The following is a 27,747-nucleotide window of genomic DNA, read 5'->3' as shown; positions in this document are numbered from 1 at the left end:
CATTCTCTAACATGGATGCACAGCGTTTTGGAAGCAGCATGTCTGATTCGTGCAGGTGCCCGGAGGTCAGAGCTAAAACAAGATTGGACCACAACTCAGTATAATCCAGGCTGACGTCCCGGCGGACAAATAGGCTTCCCAGACAAAAGAACGAGCTGCTGTTGTTGGTTGGGGAAGGAAGAACTAAAGCGAATGCCTGCAGGAGGTGATTCATATAGACAGCGTGAGGAAGAGAAAGCTGAAGATGAGGAGGAGTTGGGGCAACAGTGTTCCAGTCAAGTAACCTCCTCACCTCCTTCTTGGTATCAGTATGAAGACATGACACTTCAAAAACCAGCACTTGGTCTTGTTCACTGGTGCTTTTGTATTGTTTCATTTGAAACAATGTTTTTTTTTTCCTCAAAAACTACACAGGCACACAGATGTGTACTGTATTTACTGTATATATCAGTGGTTCTTAACCTGGGTTTGATCGAACCCTAGGGTTTCGGTGAGTCGGCTTCAGGGGTTCGGCAGAGCTGGTATGGTATTCCCCCCGCCCCCCGCGGATGGCCGAACACACCTGAATGTCCTGTAAATTCGCGATAACGCATATCTGAACTGGTCTTGCAAAGGCAACAGCAGAAGTCACACTGATTTGCTGGTATGTCATTAGCCCCCCCTCCCCCCAAAGAGAGGGGTTCGGTGAATGCGCATATGAAACTGATGGGGTTTGGTACCTCCAAAAAGGTTAAGAACCACTGGTATATACACAGTATGTGTGTGTGTGTGTGTGTGTGTGTGTGTGTGTGTGTGTGTGTGTGTGTATGTGTGTGAATGTTTGTGTGTGTGAATGTGTGTGTTTGCGTGTGTTTGTGTGTACGTGCGTGTGTGTTTGTATGTGAGTGTGTGTGTGCCTGCGTGTGTGTGCACGTGTGTGTATGTTGGTATGTGCGTGTGTTTGTGTGTGCGTGTGTTTGTGTGCGTGTGTGTGTATGTGTGTGCGAGTGTGTGCGTGCGAGTGTGTGCGTGTGTGTGTCACTCCCAAATGTTACAGAAAAAACTCCACAACGTTGCAAGTGTGCATGCAGGCTTGCACAGTTCAGGTGATCCCGCCCCATGCCTGTTGTAATGGAAAAGCAACAGAGGCTGAGTGGTGTGGTGCCAGGCCAGGCTGAGTGGTGTGATGTGGTGCTGTTTGGAGCTAATCAAAACTCTTAGCTGGCCTGGGAGTGTGGGTTCCTGCGTTAACCTCTCAAAGTTACAATCATCCAATCAGAAGAAGAAATAACAGTGAGTCAGATTCTCACTTTCCTGACATTTAAATCAGGTACTCACACACACACACACACACACACACACACACACACACACACACACACACACACACACACATACACACACACACACACACACCACACACACACACACACACACACACACACACCACACACACACACACACACACACACACACACACACAAAAACACACACACACACACGCGCACACTGAGTGCTTGGCAGTTTATGATGACTCAGTACGTGTGTGGGCGGAGCATCTGAGTCACTCTTCAACAACTACCACGCCAGTATAACATTCCTCCATCCCTGAACACCTTCATCACCGATTCTGGCCATCAACCTGTTTCAGCTTCAGTCGTGTTTTTTTAGTATGCGTAGATTGCTGTAAAATTGTACTGGTCTCCTCATAAACTAGTTATCATTGACTGGTGAGGAAAAGTTTATCCTCGCAGTTAGCATATTCTTGAAGCATTTGTTGAACCAAAAAGAGAATAGCCAATAATTGTGACATGTGGAAATAAGAGCAAATCTCTGAATCAGTAAATGATTTCATCTCATGAATATTTTCGCTTACATTTTATATCCCTGTGACACTTTTCATTTCAATGACACTTTTTTTGTTTCTGCTTCACCGTAGCAACATCAAACCCAAACACAGCCGAAAACATTCATCTTGTGTGTGTATGTGTGTGGTTTATGCAATATGCAGTCAGTCTTATAGTAAGCCAACAACCTCACTAGTGAGGAGGCATAGAAAGAGTGATGGGAAATTAGAAGATAAAAGGTCGACCAGGTTTCATTAGCTCGTCCATCATGCTGCTGACAGTTCTTTTGAGCGCTGACAATGCTACTATTGCTCCTCAACTCCAGTGGAAATTAAGTGTTAGTAAATTTGGACCTTCACAACAGTAAGTGTTTGAGCACTTGTGAGTTTTCAATCCTTTTTCAAAGTAGAATCTGTTACTGTCACATCTGCAAAATAGTGGTGATTTTTTGTTGGTATACTGGCATGTGATCCTAAAACGTTTACCAATATGTATGTGTATGTGTCAAAATTGACCGATTAATCGACAACAAATCGATTACCAAGTTTATCGCCTTGTATTTTAGAGATAGTCCAAATCTTCGGATTTCTGGCTCTAAAAAGTAACAATTCTCTTATTTCTGTAGTTTTTCATGAGAGCAAATTGATATATATTTTGTGTTCAATCAAAATAATAAACAAGATCTGCTTTTGCTTTGGAAAACAATGACCATCAATCCTTCTCCTTCTCTGTGATATTGCTTAGCTGTTGTTTAGTTCTTTTAATTATCACTAAATAGCACAGAGCATTTAACAAATACAATCAGTTAACTAATTAATAAAAGAATTCATTGTAAAAATATTTGATAGTGACAGCCCTAAGAAAATGACACATTTGACTGGAATTTTGAAAGAGTGTAGTAATCAAAACACAACTGTTTGAGGCATTATATTTTCAGTCTAACATCACTTATGTTTTTTCCCCCCAATTGTGTCACATCTTGCCTCCAATTTCTGCTGAGCTGTCAACGTAAAACTTTATTCTGTCCTCATGCGAGTCCATTGGAAGAGATTGATGGAGACTATTGTCTTTGACAAAGGAAGTGAATGTGACTCTGCTGCCAGTCAGCAGCTGTCAGTCACTCAAGTCTCCTCTTGCATCATATCCCCGCTGACATCTACCATGTTGTGTCGCTTCCTTCCCCCCAGAGACCCACTCCCATCAAGATAACCACTATCACCTCAGTGTGACATCACAGCTTTAGGCAGTGTCACTGGGTGGGGGCTCTGTGACGCCTCAGGTGAGTCTCATGAATATTTAATGTGGCAGAAAGATAGAATGAAGGAAGATGCAGACTTCCCTCTAGGTAAGAACGCAGGAGTACAGGCCGATGTGTTCCAGAGATCTGACTTGAGGTCAAAACCAGATCAGGGAATGAAATTTATCTGATTTACATAATTGTCCCTGAGCTTTTCTTATCTCCCAAATTTGAGATGGATTGAGTTTTCAACACAGTGTAAAGATCAGGTATATTGGAGGCAAAGGAAGGCGCAGTGAAGAAAGGTGAAGATTAAAAAGGATGATTTACATTCATAGAAGTCCTTTCTAATCAAGTTATAACTTGAACTCTCATTTTTATTACATTTCCATAATTACACCAGACTCCAGTAGGTGCATTTTGCTACTTGTGTACTAAAAACAAATTACATTCATTTTATTTTACTGAGTTTTGATGTCAGAGTCACAAGACAGAACTAACTGAAAGGCTTATTAAATGGAAGCCTATTTTAAGTACAACACACACTGATGTCCAGTCAACACATTTTTATTCAAATATGTCATTATTTTTACTTAGAAAATCACCAAACTTTGAGGTTTTTTTGTTTGAGGTTACTTACGGGCGGTTGTGTTTGCATGTGTTTGTGTGAGTGCACGTATGTGTACGTGTGTTTGTGTGTTGAGGTGTGGGTGGAGGGGGTATTAGTCACGAGAAATGGCACATAGCCTCTCTCTCTCTCTCTGTCTCTCTCTCTCTCTCTCTCTCTCTCTCTCTCTCTCTCTCTCTCTCGCTCTCTCTGTCCCCCCCTCTCTGTAAGTGGGTCACTCCATCTGGAGCAGAATATGGAAAAACTGCACACACACAAAAAAAAATCTTAACCTAACTGTCAGACAAAGAAAATCTTGACTGGTCTCCCATAATTTGGATACAGTTGTAGATTATAGAAACAACTTTTCTCTCGACTTGAAGAAAAACAAAATTGTTGTTGGTCTTAATGTAAGAGCAATTGTTACACAGCATTTTTATCAATCACTACAATAGAACAACAAAACAGAAAGAAACAAAGAAGGCAAGGAGAAAAGCTGTTACTAAAAACAGCTTTGCAGATTCTTAAACAATTATCTTGTATGTTATAAAAGATGATCTAAACTGAAGTGCTATTTCTGGCGTCAAAGTTGAGTTAGTCTGTTGGCAAAAGAGCGCCCCCTCTGCTACAAAGTGTCATGAGGAGTAGGTGAATGATGAAGATAAGTTTACTCAGTGATCTCTCAGTGACTCAAGCATCTCAATCTTCTGTCCTGCAGTGTCACCCGTCTGGTTAATGTCTTTATCGATTCTTTTTGCATCCGTGGAGCCGATGCTTCTCCCCGAGCACGCAACAGCAAAATAGATAGCACTCCCACTTGCAAACTGGTTGATCACCAACATTTTGCTGTACACAATCGTCCGAGCTTCCGTAGACCACAAGAAATACTGTCTGTCTGTCTGATTTTCAAGCTATTATGGTTGTCGTGTAGAGTAGAGTATGGTTAAAATCAGGGCTGTGGACTCGGACTCGGACTCGGGGACTCGGACTCGGTCGGACTCGGTCATTTTTGCCGGACTCGGACTCGGGGACTAGGACTCGGTCGGACTCGGTCATTTTTGCCGTACTCGGACTCGGTGCTGATTTTGACCGAGTCCGACAATAAAAAAAAAAAATACGTTTAATTTTATTTTCATCATGCTGCTGAGAATGCGCGTAGGAATACTGTCCACAGCCCTGCTTACGATCAATGCGGCCACGTTGAGTTGCACTTAGGCTAATGTTTACATTATGTACCAATGTCAAGGATGATTATGTCACCCATCTTATATCATTATTTTGATTTTGATCTAAATTAGCCTTGAATAAAAGCAGTCACATGAATTAACAGAAAAAATGGACAGCCGGACTCGGACTCGGACACGGACTCGGACTCGGTGGTCAAGAGGCCGGACTCGGACTCGGTGCAAAAATCCGACCGAGTCCACAGCCCTGGTTAAAATAGTTGTCACACTGTAGAATAGGGCCTGTTTGTAATCTGTTGTCACAGAAGTGACTCACATTGGCTCTACTCCAAAAACCCTGATGGAGTCATGTGTATTTGACATGATGCTCTTTTTCTTAATAACTATTAATGAAGGTTGTGTGGTTTGGCACAATCCAGTAATAAGTGGGAACTCTCTTTAGACAGATACTTGACACATGGCAACAGCTATCATCATCATAATCAAAAGAGGCAGTAGCACGTCAATACTCGGTCAAACACAGTTTCACTTGTGAGTCATATTGACTCATAGCTAATCATCAGGAAGGATGTCATTAACACGTAGCAGGAAAACTCTCGCAGACTGTTTCAGCGGAAAATTGAATGGAAAAATGATTTCAAAAGCACCCTCTTTTACGCATATTTGTGAGCAGTCATTTGCAGGGGCGGTGCCAGAACATTTTCAGCCGTGTAGCCAGCATGTCACGGCATTTCACTGATGGGTGGACTTAAGCATGCGCAAATATTCGCACATATACATTTGCATACTCATAACCACCGAGTATGTAACTGAAAAATCATTGTTTATCATAGCATCCATGGTGATGGTTTCTTTTTTCAATAAATTGCACATATATCCTGAAACTTGATCCACGCACTCGTTATACAAGCAGAATCATGTCTAAGTAAAAAATTCATGTGCTCATCTTAATATACTAGAGAATGCCATTTTAACTTTAGTTGATTTGCTTTCTCATAGTCCATTTTGGGGATGGACAACATAGATGATTGGTCTATGTGTGCATTTTATTTAATGAAATCGTGACTGTCAATGATATGATAAATAATGACTTCTCAGCCATGTTGCTTGCTTATTATCGTGTGAAAGCGATGGTTTTGATTGAAATTGAATGCACGAATCCAATAATCCAGAGATGGGGACTCGAGTCACTGTGACTTGGACTCGAGTCGCTGTTTTGATGACTTGTGACTTGACTTGACAAAAAATGAAAAAACTTGAGACTCGACATGGACTTGGAAGTTAAAGACTCGGGACTTGACTTGACTTGAGACACGATGACTTGAATGACTTCAGTGTTATTTAGTTTATGTTTTCAGTTTGATTATAAAATTACATTTAAAAAAATAATATCGATAACACGGTAGGAGCGCAGGCTGAGAATGGCGTTGTCATGATTGGATCACTACCCTGTCAATCAATCAGTCGTGCCCTCTCTACCTACCGAACGTGTTTATTGGAGAATCACGCCCCTTTATATCAGACATGCGCAAACATGTCAGCGGGAGCGGTACCGCGAGTCATCACCTTCGGCAGACGTTCATTTGTTTAGATTGAGCATAGTATGAGGTAATTTCTTTTTTGTTTGATTCCATGGTTTATTTTACTGAATATCAGTAATTACAGTGCAAATCCAAATTATTGTCATATTTTTTTAAACAGGTTAGACACATTGGACAATGATGGTTACTTAAAGTTACTGATATCTTGTCTTTTCACTACTAAGATCAGATTCTGCAGGTAAAATTGCAATAATAAGGTGACTTGACTTGGACTTGACTTGACCTATTTAAGGACTTGACTTGGACTTGACCTATTTAAGGACTTGACTTGACTTGACCAAGAAAAAAATGACTTGGGACTTCCTTGAGACTTCAAGGTTAAGACTTGAGACTTACTTGAGACTTGCACATGTGTGACTTGGTCCCATCTCTGCAATAGTCTTTGCCAGTATAGTTTATGACCAGATTAATTGTAATTTTTGTCAGGTTCTGTCACAGTTTGCTTCCTTGTTTTAATGTCATAGTTTCGGTTCGCGTGTCTGTGTGCTCGCCCCTCCCCTCCTGTGCGCTGATCAGTGTAATTGCCGTCACCTGCCTCTCGTTAACTGTCTTGTATTTAAGTCCTGTCTGCGTGTCACTCCCTGTCCGATTGTTTGCGTCTTATGTCTTCTTGTTTCTTCAAGTTGCTTGTCTGTTCTCGCCTTGTTTTGTCCTTCTGTTCAGTTATTCACGTCCCTAGTCGAGCATCTATAATTTGTCTTTTGAGTTTGTTCAATAAACCCAGGTCCAACCTGCATTTGGTCGCCCACCTCCACTCACTTCATAACAATTTTGTTCTGAAACTGTGTTTGCACACCTCCAGTTTTGTTCACTTTGAATGGACCAGGTGTCATTTTCAATGCTGGTCCAGGTTTTTTATGCAGGTGTGAATATACACAAACTTATCAAACATCTGCACCGTGACCCACTTTACGTGGTGGTCTTGATGCGTCTCCAAATTAATACAAACCACTGCTGATCGTTATAGAATAGAAGATTTTACAACTTTTTGGGCTTAACAAGACACCATAGTGAATCGCGATCGTATCTGATCATCCCTCGTCTTTTGACACACAAGCTCCTGCGGGTTACTCTACACAAAATTCAGAAACATGGTGTCACAAAATCTGCACTGAATGGGCTGCTCTTGACACACCAAATTATTTTGCAGCTCTAACACTGCACAAGTATGCAGAGCAAGAATGCATCATGCAGAAATGGCATATTTTCCTCTACTTCCGGGTTTGTGCTCCGAATGCTGCCCTCTTCATTTCTGTCCAACGGGAGCACCAATTGTCGCACGTGTTTACACAACATAGTTTACTTGCAAACAGTGTGCATACAAACCTCACCAAACTAAAAATAAAAATTAAGTCTGCATTGTGATCTAACAACATTGCAACCATGTGAAAATGGTGGGAAAGTCACAAGTATCAAATTAGAAAAAATAAATAAGGGTGGTGTGGCCATGGCCACGGCCACCCCTGGCCACTGTGTAGCTCTGCCCCTACTATTTGTTTAAATATTGCCAGTGAAAAGATATACATAAGTTACATACAGAATGCTTTCCCATGCTTTTTCTTTATTGACACTTCTTGTTTTCATGTCTCTGATGTAAGAGTGGCATTGTCATCTTGAAGGTACAGAGCCTTTCATCGTATAGTCAGACTGCAAGAAATTGGAGTTCCTCAAGACGCCCAAAAACAAAATTCTCAACAAGCTTGATCACCTTAACACCAAACCACATGAAATGAAAGATGAGTAACTGCGGTCATGAAAATGGCACAAATCTAGTTGCTTCCATCCAGCTGTACCTTAAAAAGTAGACTTTCATGCCCCCTCAAAAATCTCGCTGCTCCTGAAAATCTCGTTCAAATGTTCCTGGAAGTGTTGTCATAAATCTTGTCAGATTTGTCACCCTGTTATCGCTCGAGCTAAAAGATTTTGCTCGCAACTTCTTAAGCTTACAAATTTGTGCCAGATTTGTTGGTCCGTTTCCCATATCTAACGTTCCAACCCAGTCTCCATCTGTTTGAAAATACTCAAGGCCTTTTGAGTCCCCCTCCGCCACTCTGCGTCAGCTGAGTCTCCCCCTCTGGCAGCACCACCTACAACCTAAACTCTTATATAAATAACTTGTAATCCGTTCCCTGCATTGTGTTGTGCATTTGGGTTGTTGCACGTAACACACTACATGGCACATGCTGTAAACATGCTTTGCATGCTTTAATAATGTCTGCTGATTCTAAGTATCAATTTAAAATGCTGCAAAGTGTTTCTTAATGAAGGATTTTTGTAACTTCTTCAATAAATCATTCTGAGAAATAGTTATTCTTTAGCCATACCGATAAGTGAACCTTTTGGTAATGTACGATCTGTACTGTGCCACTGCGTGTTACTTTTTTGAAGATTTAATTGTCAGTTGTGAGTGGCCTGTAGGTCGTAAACAATTTGGGGAGCTTGTTAGTGCTGTGGAAAAAGAACAAACGACAACACCGAATCAGTATATACATTTAACCCCCCCAATTATTAGCAACTTGGACATATTTTGTTTGTGAATTATTTTTTCATCAAAATTTTAAATATTTTGTTCCAATCACTTTCATTTCACCATAATAAACATCAGCTATGTATTCTACCGTTGAGAGATGATGTCTGCTTCATCTTTTATTTTCAATAAAGACGACAACAACTGAAGACATCTCAGTAGACCTAATTCATGATAGCGTCAAATGATTGAATCTTGTTTTTTTTCACTCTTTCCTTTTTGCTTTTTCGCGACTTTTTGTTCTGATGGGACAATAGTGCTAAAACATTAACAGCAACGTGAAAAGCACAAATGGAAAATTTACAGAACTTATCAAGAAAGCAGACTCACATTCCAAGCAAAAAAAAAAAACACTACAGCAGTGTCCAGTCTTTATTTTATCTTTTAAATAAAAAAACTTTAGCCCCACATAAACATTACTGTTAAAAATGCACTTGTAATAAAGTATTAGAAAACTAGTTGTTATTTTTATGTTAAGCGGTGATGTTGGCCTCTGCCTAAAGGAATTAATAAATTAACTTGTAAACTAACTGAGTTACTTTTAAAATCAATTTATTAGTAGACTAACTGGCCACATTGTATATGATTCACATTTCTCTCAGCTTTGACTTGACATCTTTTTATAATTTGCTCTTCAAAACACGAACAGGCTCAGTAGGGTGATAACGACCCACTCTTTGAATGAATCAGAGCTGGATAACATAGAAGCTGTGACTGACAGGAGGACGAAGAACAAAGGGTAAACCATGTTGAGCCACTCCTCTCACCCTCTCTACGATGAGCTGGCAGACTGGCAGTTCCATCGCATCATCATCATACTACTCAGGGGTACAACTAAGCTCTTCAGGTACCGTTAGACCTTCTAATGGCTGTGTGGGCCTCGATTTGTCACTGCACCCTCATCACCACTAAACTCGATCAAGTTTGCGTCATCCATACTCAATGTCTGTCTTTACTCTCACCGAAAAGTTGTTGTATGCATTACACATTTCAATATTATTTCTTTTAAACAATATTCAGCTGTTTGTTGCATTACCATGGATTTCTGTAACACTTCAATTTCCCCCTCTGGGGATGACTAAAGGAATGCTATATTAACTAACATGCTTTTGGAATGTGGGCGGAAGGCAGAGTACCCGGAGAAAACCAGCGCAAACACAGGGAAAATATGCAAACTAAACATGAAGGTCTAAAATGAAAACCTTCTTTCTGTGTAGCAGGTGAGATAACCCAATGGGTCACATAGCAGTATTCATATATATAGTGCACATAGCAGGGACGGGCTGTTAGGGCACGCAGGCAGTGTTGTCCTGTCCCCTCCCCTGCATGTAAACAGAGGGAAAAAAACAATATAATAATGATTACTTAAAATCAGGCATGTCCTTGAAGGCTACCATCTTGTTTTTCATGTACGACTCTGGATACCCCAATTTAGTTTTCAATTTAGTACTTGAGTTTGTGATTTATATCAATTTTCTTATTCAATCCAATATGTGGGTATTTTCCTCCCAGGGACAGAGTGGTCCAAAGGGTGAGGGATGAGATAAATTGAACTAAATAAATAAATAAATAATGCGCAGATGAGGGACGGAAGTGTTTTTTTGTACATCCGTGTAATCGTACATATCCAGGTCAAGTGCCAACAAACCTCTCAGTCCGTCCAACGGACGGTTTTGGCACACTAACATGAAAGCCTGGGAAAAAAAAGATTCCCTCTGAAACGGAAATGTGCTACGTATTCATTTTCATCCTGATATTTGATGTATATTTTTATTCATAAAAATATTAATGAATAAATCAGAGCTTAAAAAAAAAGTTCTAAACCAAAATATAAATTTTTTAAATTAATAAATAAATTTCAAAAAAATATTCTATCAAAGAAAGCTTCTGTCAGACAAAAGACAAAAAGTACTGACCGGTACCAACCGATCACTAGACTTTATTTTTAACATGACGTGGCAATAAACATTTTAAAGTTTGAGCAGCAACACATGAATAATCCCCAAATTTACATTTGAAAATTGGACCTTGAACCAGAGTTGATCCGTATACTACATTTAATGAAAATAAAAACACAAACCAAACACAGTAACATAACAGAATAGCAAAATCCATCAACATATTGGTAAACACATGTTTTTAAAATTTGAATTCAGAAATACAGTGACAATCGAATCAAAAGCATTCAACAAGTTGCTTGTTACTTTATTGATTTCAATGACGTATTCATACATGTTTGTATGCCCTCACACTGGCTGATTTAATTATTCAAAAAAAGTCCATTTAACATGTGAAAAAGAGTTTGAGTTCCACTTGAAGTATGATGAGATGCAATAATAATCAAAATTAATAAATAATAGATCCACCATTTAAAGTGTTTCAAAGTCGTGTCAAATCCTGAAAAATGTTCTCTTTAAATAACATGATTCAAAGAAATGCAAACTGTTCCATGTAACTTTCTTGGTGGCCAGGAACCTCATATGTCTGCTATTAAAGCCTTTCACAGTCAGCAGTCTGTGATCTCTGGCTAAATGTCAAACCATCCACGGAGCATTAACTGACCCTGAGCCACTTTCACTAAGCTCTGTTTGACAGCATCGAGCATGAATGAAATTCCCAAATGTTACCATTTGGTTTATCTCCTTCCTTTGTTCTTCTGAGGTGCCCCCCCCCCCAACCCCCCCCCTCAGCAACTGGAGTCCTCGCTGCCAGCACTGCCGCCTCTTCCTCCAGATTTGTTGGGAGAGCTAACGGCAATCTGGCAACCGTTGGTCACATGACTCATGACCTTCTGTTTGAGCTGAGAGACCTGCTCCCGCAACATAGAGGCGGTGGAAGCCAGGTCTGAGTTCTGACTCTTCAGGATCTTCACTTTCTCCTCTAATCGGGAGATTCGCTCAAGTTTACGTTTACGGCATTTGGATGCCGCGATGCGGTTACGGAGTTTCTTACGCTCAGCTTTGATTCTCTCTTGTGTCTCTAAATCAATGGGGGAGAGGGAAGGAGGTGATGTGGGGTCTCCAGGTAGATGAGGGACTTCTGGGACAGTTTGAGGGGCATCCAAACCTCTGATATGTGGTTGAGGGGCTCCACCGCCATTATGGCCTGAGCTAGCACTGTAAGTCATCTGTGCTCCAGAATATGCCAGCTGTCCCTGGTTGTAGCTGCTGAGGTTAGTGTAGATGGGCACATCGCTCGTGGACATCAAGTTCCTCTGGTAGGATGCTTGTAAGGAGACATTGGAGGAGGAGGACGGTGACATGTGCCCTCCCACCAGCTGGTTCTGCTTGTGAAGGTCTGCAAGCGCTTTGACAAAGCCATCGGCAAAGCCTTCTTGCTCGTTGGTGGCCTGGTTCCGATACATGAACGGGTTGGCGGAGTTGGACAGAGGGCTGGTGGTGACCAGTCCCTGGTTGGACTGGATGATCAGATGCTCCAGGTCAGGGGAGGCTAGCTTCAGCATGTTCATGTCAGCCGAGGATGCCGATGAAGTCATTAAGGAGGTATTGTTGGCCAGTCCCAGGTTATTGGGGTTGGTACCTCTTCCTCCTGCTACAATGCTACCACTGCCTGGGAAATGATGGCTTCCTACAGACATGGCCTTCTTACACATTAACATCTTGTTTCCAGCGTAGCGTTCGTATTCTGAAAATTGACTGAAGCTGTGGATGGCGGGGGAGTCGTCATGGTAGAAAGGAGTCTCCATCTTGGCTGTCATTGATGAGGAATTCTCTGAGAGGTAATCTTCATAATCAGATTAACCTCAATAACATAAGAGATTGAAATGCTCCTCTGACGTCGGTGAGTGGAGGATGAAGAATGAGGAACGACAAGGAGACTATAGAATCCAAGTACTGGCAGGAGAACAAGCAGGTCCAGAAGTCAAAATGAGACAAAGAACAAAAAAGATGCAACGTTAATGAGAATATATTAAAATTTTTCAAACTATGTGGATTTTTTTTTTTTTTTTATCCATCCACATTTGTGAGGAGGGAGCTCACTGATGTTAAAAGTGAGGACCTGGCACACAACTGCACTTTACCAAAGTTGTTTGAGGTTGTACAAGTCTCTCAAATCCATCATTGATGCCAAACTAATGCAAGCATGCCTTTTATAGACTTTGCTGGAGCAGAAAAGTGCTCTTGGAGTCGTAAGAGCCAAATTAACTAAAACGTCAGGGTATGCCAACACTGATGTTCTTTCATTGTACCTGAAGTGGAGGGCTTGTTTCACCATTGCAAAGCCAGGATAATGAGAGTAAATGGCTCAAACAATAAATATTAGATTCCTATTAGAGGTAATAAATTTAATTAATTTTGTATAACAGTCACACCCCCATACTATTCTAGTACATTATAAACAAGTAAATGTCTTTGGACGGCAAAATTAAGCATCACCTTCATTAGGTGTTTTGGCTGCACAGAAGGCCGCAAATTTCAAGTTGCTGGGTAACCTGACATTGATTATAAACACCAAATCCACAAAAAGACAAGCAATTCATACATTACCTAAAAGAAAACTCCTGAGGGCAACCTTGTTGTAGGAGCGCCTGGTCAGTTTCTACTGCTGTACCATCCAGAGAATGCCGTCATATTGTGTGACTGTTGAGCCCTGTGCTGTTACCAGCCAGTTGATTCCTGGTACAACAAACACAAATCTTGTCATGAAAGTGTCATAGAAGTCAACAAAAAAAAAGCATAGCCTATCCTGAAAATGTAGCAAGAGGACAAGAGGAACATCCCCATAATGTTCTGAACAGAAAACCAATGCCCTCAAGGAAAGACAGAAAAAAAGCAGAGCATGTGTTTGTTGTATACTATGTTAGCTAGCAGGCTAGCTACTGTGCTAAGGGCTGTGGTAGAAGAAATAAGATCAAGCTGTGCTTGCATAGGTTCTCTCTGGAACCCTCGGACTTGATAAAAAAAAAAAAAGCTAGGTTACTTGAAGATGATTTGTCAATAAGGGCTGTCTGGCGAACACCTCTCACCAAAACTTGGCTCACTCGTGACCCTATTGAGGACATGCGGTGGACAAAATGTATGGATGGATTGGGATGCATTGATTGAACTGCCTCCTCCACAATAGTTAAAAAAACTAACAAAATCAATCAACCAGCAGCTTCTGCCCATACTTTAGTGCAACCCAGGCTCAATGTAGCTTATGTGTAAATTAAACTGGTCAGTAAATTTCAGCAAGAGTTTGTGTATTATTTTTTTGGGCGATTTAAAATAATGTTTTTTACTTTTTTCTGGACTATTATGTTGTTGAGATATTTTTTTGTTTGACCAATAAAAGTTTGCACAACATAGAGTTTACCATTTGTTGTAATTTATAGCTATGACAGCTTTAAAAAAAAATCCACCTGCTTCTGACCCTAACCCTTAAAAACTTACTAACTAAAAATATTTTTAGAATCAATTATTCAGCTGATTATTCCATCGATTAATTGAATAATCGGATGCATTTTTATTTTACATAAAACTGTATTATAAAACCATATATTTCCCAATTTACTGTTTATTTGGTAATGTTTAGTGATTAAAAACAATTAACGGCAAACAATATCACACATGAGGGATTAATGTTGTACTCACCAATGTTTTTCAAACTGATTCAGTTATTGGTGCAATTATTGTTTTCCAAAGTAAAAGCAGAGGCTTGCAAATGTATTGTTTTGATTAAACACAAAATATTATCTGTTTGTTTTCATGAATGATGACAAAAATGAACTAGTGGTATTGTCATTAAAATCTGACCACTCATAATTTTTAATACCACTTATCAACAGGTTTGTGGGTAAGCTTGAGCCTCGGTGAGACGCAGTTTGCACTCTGGAGGGCAGGAGCAAATACAATGTAAAGCATGGGTAGGAAACTTCGGTCCTCAAGGGCTGGTGCCTTACATGGTTTCTACATCTCCCTGTTGCAACACAGCTTATTCAGATGATCAGGATTGTTATCCAGCTTCTGCATACTTTGCTAATTATTTGACCATTTGCCCTCGAGGACCGGAGTCGCATATCAATGGTATAGACCACAGGTGTCAAACTCAAGGCCCGGGGGCCAGATACGGCCCGCCACATCATTTTATGTGGCCCGCGAAGACAAATTGTGCATCAAATTTGTGTGTCATTACTAGAATTGCAAATTGTCTTCACTTTTAATAATATCCTTTTTTTTAATTATTTGACCAGTTCTTACTCGTCTGATTTGAAAACGAGTTATTTGTCAGTTTGTTTTGCAGCTTTTACTGTATATAGTATGAGGTGCTCATACATTTATCTGGGTTGACAGTCATAATGGCCCTCCAAAAGAAGCTATGACTACAATGCGGCCCGCAAAAAAAACGAGTTTGACACCCATGGTTTATGTCACACCCAAATATTCACGTAAATCCTTACAAAATGACAAATTGGCAGGATGATGAATGGATGATGTGCGACACCCCAAAAAAAAGGAAAGACATGATATTTTGGTTATTTATAGCATAGTATGGTATAGTTTTAATGGTCTGGCCCACTTGACATCTACCGGGGCCGTATGTGGCCCACAATGTGAAATGAGTTTGACACCCCTGGCAAACGGAAAGCCAGACATAAGGATAATGTCCAGTGTTCAATCAACCCAACATGGACATCGTTTTAGGATAGTGGGAGGAAGCTGAGGGAAAAACAACTCTTAAGAACGAGGAGAACATCCCAGTTCAACACCAAGGCCAGAGCTGACGTTCGAACACTGAACCTCATGATTGTGAGGCACACCCAATTTCCACTTCTTCACGATACTGGAGTTACACACAAAAAAGTGTTTGGGGTGCTGATTGATTTCAATTTTGGCAAAACCCATGCCTGTCCCATATAAAAACAAACAACACAGTTTTACATGGCTCTCACTTTTTAGTTGCTATACTACTTTGACAGAAACTATCGACAATTACCATAATCTTGACAATATTCAGTTCAATGCAATGCTCAATAAAGACGCTCAACATGCGATCACACAGCTCTGCTTTTCTTATTCACCTACTATCACCACGTGACAAACAAACAAGTTGCATATAAAAAAAATTATTAGGTGTAATATTTTAATGTGCTCTATCATATTTCGATTTATCCCCGGGCTCATCAAGTTTTAACTGCTGCCACGAACTTAAAAAATCACCGTTTTCCCGGTCCGAACAAGACCAAACCTCCTCGTCCACACAAACAAACAGTGTTCTCCTCTAAAACTCACACATGCAAAACAGCAGGTCGGCTTGCGAATATGGAGGATAAAAAATCGTGAATACTCACAGAAGAAGGCAGAGCGATGTCGAAGCATCTGAGAGCAGACAGAGTGAGTCAGGCAGCACACGCGCATACACATGCGCGCATAAACACACAAACGAACTCCTCGCTCTCCGACCGTCAAGTGACTCACGCGCTGACGTTTTTCTTCTGCTTTATTCTCCCTGTCATATTTGTTTTGATATCATCAATTTGAAGTGAAATTGGTTTATCAACGTTTAATAGGAATACCAAGAAAAACACTCAAATCAAACAGCGAATTTTCATGCGCACACTTTGAACTTGGTGAATACGTAGACATTTCCTGGAAATGGTTGTCAGTATGGATGAAATGAGCTAATTGTGAAAGTCAAAAACACAAGGGAAAAAACGAATTTATTTCAAGGTACTGAGTACTCGCAAAGGCTGCGGATACTAGTCATTGGCGTCCTCTGGCGGCCTTTTTACACCCAGGAAGAAAATGGCAAGCATGGCTGACAGAACATCCATATAAATCCCCTCAAATGTTCAATGAGATGCAGTTCATGTTTATGAACTTCATACTCTTGCATGAAGTGCCTTTTTAGTGTTGCTATAAAAAAAATCTGTACGTTTATATAATCAAAGTCAATTTCTGCATGGCTGCATTTTTCTCTTTTGAATTCCATCAATGTCCATCCACTGGTATGCCCATTAAGATGCAATATCCATAAGTATATTATGTCTGTTTTTAATGTTAATATTAACACAATCATCCACACCTGCTTTCTTCAAAAGAGAAAAATAGAACATTATCATTCATCTTTAATATGGTCTAATTTTACTCTTGAAAGCAGTACAGGCAACAGCACCTTTACTTACTTATGTGTATCATACAGAAAGTTAAGGTTGCCGACGTTTTTGTACCTCCGTGTACTTCTTTTACTATATGAATTGTTGCACTTTATTTTCAATCCATTTAATATCTGTCTTATTTTGAATAGGTAAAATAATCAATATTCATCAATATCGGCTGATTACTTACATTCTGATAAAATGTTCAGTCATATATCGCCCAGCCCTTCATAGTGTCTGGCTTAACAATTGAAAGTTGGAACTGTATTGTTTTTGCGCTTCAATGTATTTTCAGCGAATACTAAAAGTCAGGGAGCTTTGTTTTGTTCTTAAATGACATCTGAGTCACATTCACTATTCCTTCCACAGGCAGGTCAGTCATATCGGAGTTAATGTAGCGGCTACATGCTGTCCTCTCGTGGACACAAAATGCCATTGCAACATAAGCATAAACGACGCACCAATAGAGTTGCCATATTAATTTTTAATACTTGGCTTTTTAGTCACAAACTTTCTAGAGAATGGTATTTTTTTCTTTACAAGTATTCTCTTTGATCTTACTAGAAAGACAATTGTAAAATGACTTATGAGCATACCAGATACAATTATACATTTACTCAATATCAGTAGATACTGCAATATTTCCCGTAGATTTATTTACAAATCAAACCAGACACAGTTTACTGAATATTTAGTCATTCCTGTACACATTTACAAATCTGGTGTGTGTGCATTCGGACCTTATTTTACACATTTACAAATCCAATTATGCACATATACATTTAATATTCTAATCATTGCGCTTCATATTCCCCACACATATTTAGAATATCAATGCTCTGATAAATCTCATGAAATATAGAAAGAAAATTCATGGACAATGATTTGAGGTATGACGGATTTGGGTGCAATAAAACTCAATTTTGTGAAGAATCATTGTTTTCTAAAAAAAAATAAAAGAAATAGAATAAACAATTTATAAAGCACACCAAGTAGGACAGTAGAACAATTATGAAGAGTATGAGTTTTTGTCAGGGTGAGAACCAAAATTGAACTTTGGTCATCTCTAGAGTCAATATTTCTAAAAATGTGTATGGTTTTCAATATGAACTGTTATTATATCATGTTGTATTGTGCATTTGTTAAGCGACACCTCTTTGTCTCTTTATCTCTTTATCAGTGCCTAGCCTTGCGCCACATTCCCTCCATGAGTCTCTCATTTCTGCACGGATCCATGAGACTGTTCTTCTGCCTCATTATGAGTTTCCCAGACGCGCCCAGAAATGAACCAACTTGCTGCCAACTTTGCCAGTTCTTGAACCTGGTCACATGTTGTTGCCATTAAACACAAACTGGACTTCTTAAAACTCATTCACTGCCATGTTCCCTTCTATCCATGTTATATTTTTAACTGTTCTGTAAATGAATTTGTTAACCAACATCTCCTTTTCACTCTTGGGTCTTCATCTTTTGCAACATGGAGAAAACTGAAATCCTTAAACTGTAGTGCTTGCTGGAAAGTTGGTTAAAATCTTGGAATTGATACACATACAATAACTCCATCCATCCATCCATCCATCCATCCATCCATCCATCCATCCATCCATCCATCCATCCATCCATCCATCCATCCATCCATCCATCCATCCATCCATCCATCCATCCATCCATCCATCCATCCATTTTCTATACTGCTTGTCCCCACGGGGTCGCGGGCGTGCTGGAGCCTATCCCAGCAGCCATCGGGCAGTAGGCGGGGGACACCCTGAACTGGTTGCCATCCAAATTGCAGGGCACACAGAAACGAACAACCATCCGCACTTGCACTCAAACCTATGGGCAATTTGGACTGCTCAATCGGCCTACTAAGGACGTTTTTTGGGATGTGGGAGGAAACTGGAGTGCCTGGAAAAAACCCACGCGGGCGCGGGAAGAACATGCAAACTCCACACAGAGAGGGCTGGAGGTGGTATCGACCCCGCACCCTCCTAACTGTGAGGTGGACGTGCTAAATTAAGCTTCAAATTTGCTTCATGAACCAGTTGTAAATTTTGATTCCTCTAGATGGCACTGTTGGTTTAAATAAAGGGGTCTATAACCCAGTGTTAAACAGAGTGAAAAGTACAAATGAAGCAAATTTGAAGCTTCATTCCCCATCACTAATTACAAGGATCCATTCTGTTAAAACTGCTAAAATGATTGTATTCAGATCAGTCAGTTACTCTTTTTTTAACTATATAGTATATATTTTTAAACCTAACGTATCATACTACTCCCCCAGCCTCCTTTCATGCATTTTATGTGTCTTCGCCCTTCTTGGTCATCTTCCAGCTGTGAGTCCATTTTTTCCTACGCAGGCTGTCCTCATCCACCAGTCTTTTCTGTTTCACCCTCTGATGCTCTGTCGAGAAACACGCAACTTCATCCTCCTGTGGATTTCTCCAGCGACAGATCCTCCAAGATTCGCGCCAAGCCTTCACCTCTTCTTGTTCTGCCTCGCTGTCGTCGTCTTCATCAGCTTCATCGCTTAACCTGTGAGCCACTGCCACCCTCCAAGACTGTTTCCACGAGGAAAAGGAGGAGTTCAGTCTGTGGAATTGCAGGTGAAGCGGGACGTTCGGCTTGCGGGACTTCTGCTCCTTCTTTTCCACCTCTACGTTACTGTCACCTTCTTTTTTAATTGCTGCCTCTTTATCTGTCTTCAGCATTATTTCCTCGTCTTTGCTAAGAGATCTCTCTTCAATATCTTCTTCTTGTTCTTCCTCCACTTCTTCTTCTTCCTCTTCCTCTAACTCTTCTTCCTCTTCCTCTTCCTCTTCTTCCTCTTCTTCTTCTTCTTCTTCTTCTTGTTCCCTTATGGGGATTTCATTTCTCTTATCCTCCTGGGCAAAAGAGACAAATTCTTCCATATCATCAACCCCATCTTCATCTTTTGCATCTTGTAACTTTTCCGTATTTGCTTTTTGGATTGGTTCTTTCTGATCTTTTCCCCTATCATAATTTTTCTTATCTGTAGCATTGTTGGCCCAGGCGTGAGTTTCATTGTCCCCTCCGTCACTGTCATCTTCGTCTCCATCTGTTTTCTCTCTGCCTTCATTGTCATTGGTCTGCTTATCTTCATCAGTTTCAACTTCTTCTTCTTCCTCCTCCATGACATCCTTTCTCAAGTCTTTCTCCTCCACCTCATCCTTCTCTTCATCTCCTTCCTCCGTCTGCTTGACGTCCTCCTCAGTCTCTTTCCTATTTTGCTCCTCCTCAACCTCAGCCCACCCACCCTCCTCTTTCTCTTCCTCCTCCTCCAGAACATGCTCCTCTTCATTAATATAATGTCGTCTCTTTATCACGTCCGACTCTTTTTCTCTGGCTGCTTGCTCTGCTTGACCTTTTGTACAATCTCTGTGTGCCCCTTCATCCTTTTCCTCTTCATTTTCCTCCTTTTCATTTGCAATCATTCTCAATATCTCTTTGAGCTGCAGTGTGACGTTCCTGTACTCTTGCTCTTCTTTGACTGCATTTCCACGCTCCTCCCTTACCTTCATATCCTCATGCATGTGCTCATTTTTCCTATCCCACTCAACTACTTCCTCCTCCTCCTCCTCCTCCTCTTTCTCCTCCTCCTCTTTCTCCTCCTCCTCCTCTTTCTCCTCCTCTTCCTCCTCCTTTTCCTCCTCCTTCTCCTCCTCCTCCTCCTTCTGCTCAGTAGTTCCCTTGACTCTGTCTAGCTCATGAACTCCCTTTTCTTGCATCACGTCCACTGTATTGTCGTTAGGCCATTTATTTGCTTTCTCTTCTTCTCCATCGTCAGTCATCCCATTGTCTCCATCGTCATCCTCCTCAGGGTTTTGAACGTCATTATTGTTCTGCAGTTTGATCTCATGTGCGACGATGTCCTCTTCACGATCATCCTCCTCCTCATCAAACTCATCATCTTCTTTGCTCTCCTCTTCATGATCATCATCCTCCTCATCAAACTCCTCAACTTCTTTGCTCTCCTCTTCATTTTCTGTATCTTCTTTCTCATTACATGTAGTGTCACTTTGATCATTTTGTGCATTACGGTGTTCTGTCATTATGTCTATATCCTCTTCATTATTTTCAATCCCTGCATCCTCTGCTTTCTCTTCCTCATCGACTCCTTCATCCTCCTCTTTCTCATCTTCACTATCCTCTTCTTCATTCTCAGTTTCCTCCTCATCCAACCCGTCATTCTCCTCAGTATTGTCCACTCCTTCATCCTCTTCTTTTGTGTCATTAAACAATTCATAATCGTCACTGTCTTCTTCCTCACCTTGGCTACTCTCTTCCAATGGGTTCCATTTTTTCACAGTCCTCCAAGAATCCCACCACTCGCTGATATCAGGATTACCATCATTCAGTTGTGATGTAAGGAGGGTGTTGAGAATATTACGCTTCCTTTTCATCATGTTGCCGTGCCTTTGATGGGATTGTAGAGAAGGCCTACCCCACCTGTGGGTGCAAAATACAGTAACTTATTTGTTTTGATACTGGAAGAAAAATAAACAAGTAGATGCCGGCCAGGGTCTTATTCATCGCTTGGTGTGCTCTGCTCTCATTTAGACAGAGTTGGAAAGAAGAGAGAAAAAAAGACAGCTAGCAAAAAGCAAAAGACTGCGGAGTACATGGCTGCTGCGACCAGAGCTAAGGAACAACAGTAGGGTAAGATAACTTTACCGCATGGGCTTATATTTGTCATCCTCAAATGTTACAAACTTGAAATGTTGATGACATATCTTCGTAAGCAGTGAAAAACCAGCACGGGCTGACATCAACCATAAGGTATTTGCTGGGCACGTACATAGAATTCAGGAAGAAATAGTATCTGGCAGTGTTAGGTCTCTGCTGGTTTAAACACAGTCAGAAGCTCTGACCTACATTATCATAAAACCTTAAATTCCAACATTTGTTCAATGAAATTGTATGAATTCATCCCCAACAGTATTTTGAAGTAATTTCAGAGTGTTTCTTTTGCTAGAGAGACAGACAGACAGACGGACAGACAGACAGACAGGCAGACAGATGGACATATGGACGGGCGGACAGGCAGGCAGGCAGGCAGGCTGACAGACAGACAGACAGACAGACAGACAGACACACACACACACACACACACACACACACGCACGCACGCACGCACACACAAACACGTGCACGCACACACACACAAGACAGACACACAGACAGACAGAACAAGAGTGAGGGAGGGACAGACGGATGGACGGACAGTATATGGACAGAGGGACGGACAGTAGTAAATGCCTGCAGATCAGCGGTAAAAAATAAGCAGTCCAAATGTATTCTTGATTTTGAATTAATCATCCATCAAGGCACAGGTGTCAAAGTCAAGGCCCGGGGACCAGATACAGCCCGCCACATCATTTTATGTGGCCCGCGAAGACAAATTGTGAACCAAATTCGTGTGTCATCACTAGAATTGCAAATTATCTTCATTTTTAATAATATATTTTTTTAAATATTTGACCAGTCTTTACTCGTCTGATTTGAAAACGAGTTATTTGTCAGTTTGTTTTGTAGCTTTTACTGTATATAATATGAGGTGCTCATATATTTATTTGGGTTGACAGTCATAATGGCCCTCCAAAGGAAGTTATGACTACAATGCGGCCCGCAAAAAAAATTGTTTGACACCCCTGCATTAAGCAAAACATGAAACATTTCATTCACATGTAGTGTGGTAACTCTTGGTATGCGGATGTCACCTTGCATAAACCTACCTGAGCTGCAGCCTGAAATGACAACAAGAATTCCAGTCATTGTGATTTTCTTCCTCCAACACAGGCGCAGCGATCAGCCAGGACTTGTTCCACCCAGTCAGCAGCACATCATTTATCTTCATAATTTCAAGTGTGAGCTCAGATAGTGTACAGTCTTCAGTACTAATTGTGGGTTTTGAAAGCCTCCATGAATCTTCCCACCCTGGGAGCTCATCCTATTTGGAACAGAAGTTGAATAGTTCACCTTTTTTAAATCAAATAAAATAAGTTTGGAATTTAGTGAAAATCAAGTCTCTGTTGTCAATAAGCCCCACCTGCTCCAAGAGTTGTTGCACTTTGTCAAACTTGTTACTGAAACCTTGTCGTAAAACAGACCATTCACAATCCCACATTTGCTTCTGTTGTCTGAAGGCAAAGTTCATAATCTTCCAGGTGCCAGCCCATACAGGAAGTTGATACACTCCTACTAATGGAATGGGGATCTCATCTCTATGAAACAAAATCTCCCATTGGAATGATTTCTGCCCGGAACACTCTGACAGGGTTGTTCCTTTTACCTGTAACACAAAGCAGTTTTTACAGACGCCAACTACAAACCCAATGACAGAGGTGTCAAACAAATTTTTGTCATGGGCTGTATCGTAGTCATCGTTTCCCTTGGAGGGCCATTATGATTGTCAACATCTTCTATATAGGCTACAGAACAAAATGATGAAGAACTTATTTTGAAATCAGAGACTAATAAAAACTGTTCAAATATTTTAAAAAGACGAATTGCAAGTAGTATCTCTATTTTTTTTTTTAATGTGAAGACAATTTGTAGTTTTAGTTATGACACAAAGTTGATGCAAAATCTGTCTTCGCAGGCCACATAAAATGATATGGCAGGCCGCATCTGGCCCCTGGGCCTTGGGTTTGACACCTTGGGTTTGACACCTATGCCCTATGATGTTTTTATTTTTTTGTGATGTAATATCTGTCACTGCATGCTTGAATGTCAATTTATTTACTATGGATTTTAACAATGTAAATTCATATTACTTATATATTTTTGTCATTGGTTGAGCTGTGGTGGAGAAATCCTATTGAGGTTGAAAATATCTTTCATTGTTTTATTTGTGTGATGTGTACACCAAGAGACAATTTTGCTATGGTGTCCCAAGAGGGGGGCAAACTGCCATTCATTTTCTACTGGTATAAAATGGTACCCAAAGGCTTAGAGTTGAAATTTACCATTAAATGAATAGCACGGTACAATAAACCTTATTAAACCTAATAAATGAATGTTTTTAAATAAGAAAGTATCAAATTTAGGACCGTGTATGTAAAACAAAATGAAAAATTTAAAACACTATTGACTGCATGTTGTATATCCAAAATATTCTTCCTTCTATTTTGCCTAGTTGATGAGGTCCTGCCCAATGTCTTATCAATTGCTTTCACGATTTAAATTTCATCCAGAAATATTTCGAACAGTTTAAATATGATGATCACAGAAAAACTAGATTGATAATCCACTTTCATCCATTTACCTGCTTCCAGGATTGGCTCCAGTCAATAGTAGATATCCATTCAGGCTTTTGTTTGCAGTTCTTGTCTCTGACCACATCTATAGTTGTAAACCCTTGTAGTTTGGTTTTTCTCTCATTGGCCTTAAGAAAAAGATACTTGGGTGGTTTCACACTCATCCAGGACTCTCTCCAGTGTAACCGGAATATGTCCACTTCAACTTTGCGCTTCACAATTTGAGGTTGAGGTGATGCTCTCCTAGATGGAGGTGGAGGTGGCCTTCTACTTTTGGGTTTGGGAGGAGGAGGAGGGACAATTTTGAATTTGATTTTTGGCTTGTTTTTTTCTGCCTCCTCTGAAGTGAGCTTCTGGAAGTCGGAGGTTTCACCTTTTGTGACATCTTCATTGGCGGCCAGAGCCCAGTGATAGTTCCACTTTGAGCAAAGCCTGTAGGCAATTAAAAATGAAATTCAAATCTACTCCCACGACAGTTACAAATTTGAATTGTTCATGACATGAAATGCTCACAATTTGAGGGAACTTTTCTCCTTCAACTGCACTTCCTTTTTGCACTGATCCGCTATTGTCTGCGCTCTCTTCTCCCATTGGTCTCTTAGCCGCCCATTGCTGAAAGACCTCTGCTCACCTTGGTTTGACAACATTCTGTTTCCAAGAGAAAATTCGGTAAACATTTGATCTGATGAAAGGTTATAATCATCAAAGCAAGACAAAACACAACAAATAATTTGCACTATATAATAAATAATTTAAAGGCTTTTTTTTTACAAATTAGTTTACAAAAAATAAATCTTTCTTTCTTTTTTTTTAAAAGTGCATCATGGCCATATCCATAACTATTGTATCCGTACACACCCACATCTACTTATAGATTGGTAAAATGGGTTTGTAATACGCTTTCATGTAAAGTATCTTTTTTGTTAATTATTCAATTAATCGATGGAATAATTGATAGAATAATTTATTCTAAAAATATTTGATCGTGCCAGCCCTAATATTGATTAGGGCTGGCACGATCTTGATAGGGCCGATTTTGATAGTGAATCAAAATCGGGCACGTCGACCTCACAGTTCAGAGGTGCAGAGTTCAAGTCCAGCTCTGGATTTCCTGTCTGGAGTTTGCATGTTCACTCCGTGACTGCGTGGGTTTCCCCAAGTTGTCCCGGTTTTCTCCCACATTTCAAAATCCTTCAGAAATTGGATAAAATTGAGATCGATATTGATATGTAGATCAACCTGTCCACCACTGGTGCAAAGATTAGTCCTCTTTCTGCCACCACATTGATAGGTGTGTAAAATAAAATGCCCAAACAGAAGTCTTGCACCTGCACAAATATCCAGACGCGCTAGTTTTTACACAAGAGCGCACACGCTGTCGACGTAGATAGAGCTCCAGAGTTGTTCCTATCCTATTTTGACTCTCCAGCCAAGGGAGGAAACCAAATACCACATTTCCTAAGGATGTGCAACTTCTCGAATGGTCCACACAGTCATTGGATACTTTAAAATAAAACACGGATTAGAGCTACCTGAAAGTGTATATCCTTGAATCTTGGATTAATAGTATTGCCACAGATAGAGTATACCACATGGTCTAATATTGAGTGTCAGGGTCAAGTATTTGGCTGAGTTCCTATGAATTGCACATTGATGTATGACTCTGCAAACTGTGACATGAGATGCCATCTCTCTCTCTCTCTCTCTCTCTCTCTCTCTCTCTCTCTCTCTCTCTCGCTCTCTCTCTCTATCACTCTCTCACACCCACACAGACACCCACGCACACACTGTTGTCACAAGCAACTGAAATCAACAAACAGCAAGACAACACAACTTGTGATGCATTATCAACTTGACGACCAAACAACATAAAATACTCCCAAATCAGTTAAAGTGCATCAAGGCAAATGTTGGCAAATACTTGATGACCCCCATTGGACGGCTTTGGAAAGACACAAATGAATTGAAACCAGGATGCCCAGCAATCGAATTTTAAAGACTATAAATCAAAATCCGACACGTTCTACTGAAGTGTAAATTGAAGACCAGAGTATTTAATCCTCGTCTGACAGCAGGATGAATCTCAGGGCTCAACAGTGTCTCCGGTGATAAGAAAAGCTGACTAATGCAATAACTATTATCTAAAATTAGGGAATGATCTTAGATGTCACAGCCCCACTGCTCTGGAGTCCCCTTATTCAAACCACTGAAAATGCAATTACAGTGATCTCAGTATAGTAAGATGATGCATTCCCACCTTAAAAGGGGTTCAGATAATCGTATCGCACCACCCCCAGCGATATTTTAGAAGGGAAAAAAACAGCAAAGAAATTCAGGAGTCTATAAAGTCAGAAATGTCAGATCTTCTGCAAATCATGGTCAACATGCCCAAGTTTGACATCACACAACAATGACAGCACACTCAAAGATTGTTGAAACTAGATTTCTTTTATGTATTTCTATCTTCTGTTTGAGACAAATTGGCATGTTGATAAAGCACTACATCCTCTTGCGTGTTGTAATCATGACTTATTTGAACACACACATACACACACACACGCACACACACACACACACACACACACACACACACACGCACATACATACAGGTTTGTCCTGTGCTATAAGTAACATGAGTAATTCACAAACAAATGACACTATCCATCTATTTATCTGTCTGTCTGTCTGTCTGTCTGTCTGTCTGTCTGTCTGTCTATCTATTTATTTATTTATTTCATTTGACAAGAATGCTTTGACGTCTTATTTGCACCACAGTAGCGGTTGGACTGACTCTGCCATAGTTTACAATCCCATACTGTTTAAAATAACCCACAGTAAGTACAAACTTAGAGAAAAGTTACCTGATGTCCACTCAGATAATGTTTGTTGATGATCTTTTGATGTTTGTCTTCAAGCCTTACTTTATCCAACACAATGATTCATAAAGTTCCAATCTCGTATGTATCCAAGATGTTGGTCTGTCTGTCGCTACAGTATTTCAGGGCCTGTTGGCCACATGATTGTCTTCAGTCTGTTTTCGGCGTTTTGCTATCAGCTTGACCAAGTCTAGACTTACATGTAGTCTGTGTCGCGTGTTAGCTGTGTGGAAAGCAAGTCCACCTCCTTGCTATTTTTACATTGTATGTGAGTAGATTCTGAGCTACAGCTCTAAATTTAGTGTGAGAGGGATGCAATGCCAAACACGAGGAGCCCAGCGTGCCATTGAGATGCAGACAAGAAATATGAAATCAATGAAATATGGTACTGAAAATGGTGTGTAGCAAAAACTAATTAGGTGGTAACAAAGTCATAAAAAATGAATATTTGACCCCCGCTGCTCTTACCATTTTGAAACCCTTATTGGAAAAAGAAACAAAATGACAGATGCAC

The 27,747-nt window shown here is 40.3% G+C and overlaps 2 protein-coding genes across 2 annotated transcripts; both read right to left on the bottom strand.

Annotated features, from left to right (window-relative positions):
• Positions 1-10,886: 10,886 nt before the first annotated feature.
• Positions 10,887-16,443, bottom strand: june (JunE proto-oncogene, AP-1 transcription factor subunit). Its single transcript, XM_088392635.1, has 3 exons — positions 16,274-16,443; positions 13,491-13,619; positions 10,887-12,836 (listed from the first exon to the last, which is right to left on the bottom strand). Exon 3 carries the CDS (start codon positions 12,698-12,700, stop codon positions 11,669-11,671), a length of 1,032 nt encoding a protein of 343 aa, XP_088248761.1. The 5' UTR covers positions 12,701-12,836; positions 13,491-13,619; positions 16,274-16,443; the 3' UTR covers positions 10,887-11,668.
• Positions 16,444-17,625: 1,182 nt separating this feature from the next.
• On the bottom strand, positions 17,626-27,421 carry LOC148390007 (uncharacterized). The gene is made up of 7 exons (XM_088392886.1): positions 27,219-27,421; positions 24,871-25,005; positions 24,366-24,789; positions 23,148-23,390; positions 22,834-23,048; positions 20,662-21,547; positions 17,626-20,226 (listed from the first exon to the last, which is right to left on the bottom strand). The coding sequence occupies exons 2-7, from the start codon at positions 25,002-25,004 to the stop codon at positions 19,378-19,380; spliced, it is 2,751 nt and encodes a 916-aa protein (XP_088249012.1). The 5' UTR covers position 25,005; positions 27,219-27,421; the 3' UTR covers positions 17,626-19,377.
• Between the last annotated feature and the right edge of the window lie 326 nt (positions 27,422-27,747).

This window comes from Syngnathus floridae, chromosome 12, assembly GCF_059516105.1.
Source record: "Syngnathus floridae isolate MCC-2025c chromosome 12, RoL_Sflo_1.0, whole genome shotgun sequence".
Lineage (NCBI taxonomy): Eukaryota > Metazoa > Chordata > Actinopteri > Syngnathiformes > Syngnathidae > Syngnathus > Syngnathus floridae.
This window is presented reverse-complemented; position numbering and strand designations above follow the sequence as displayed.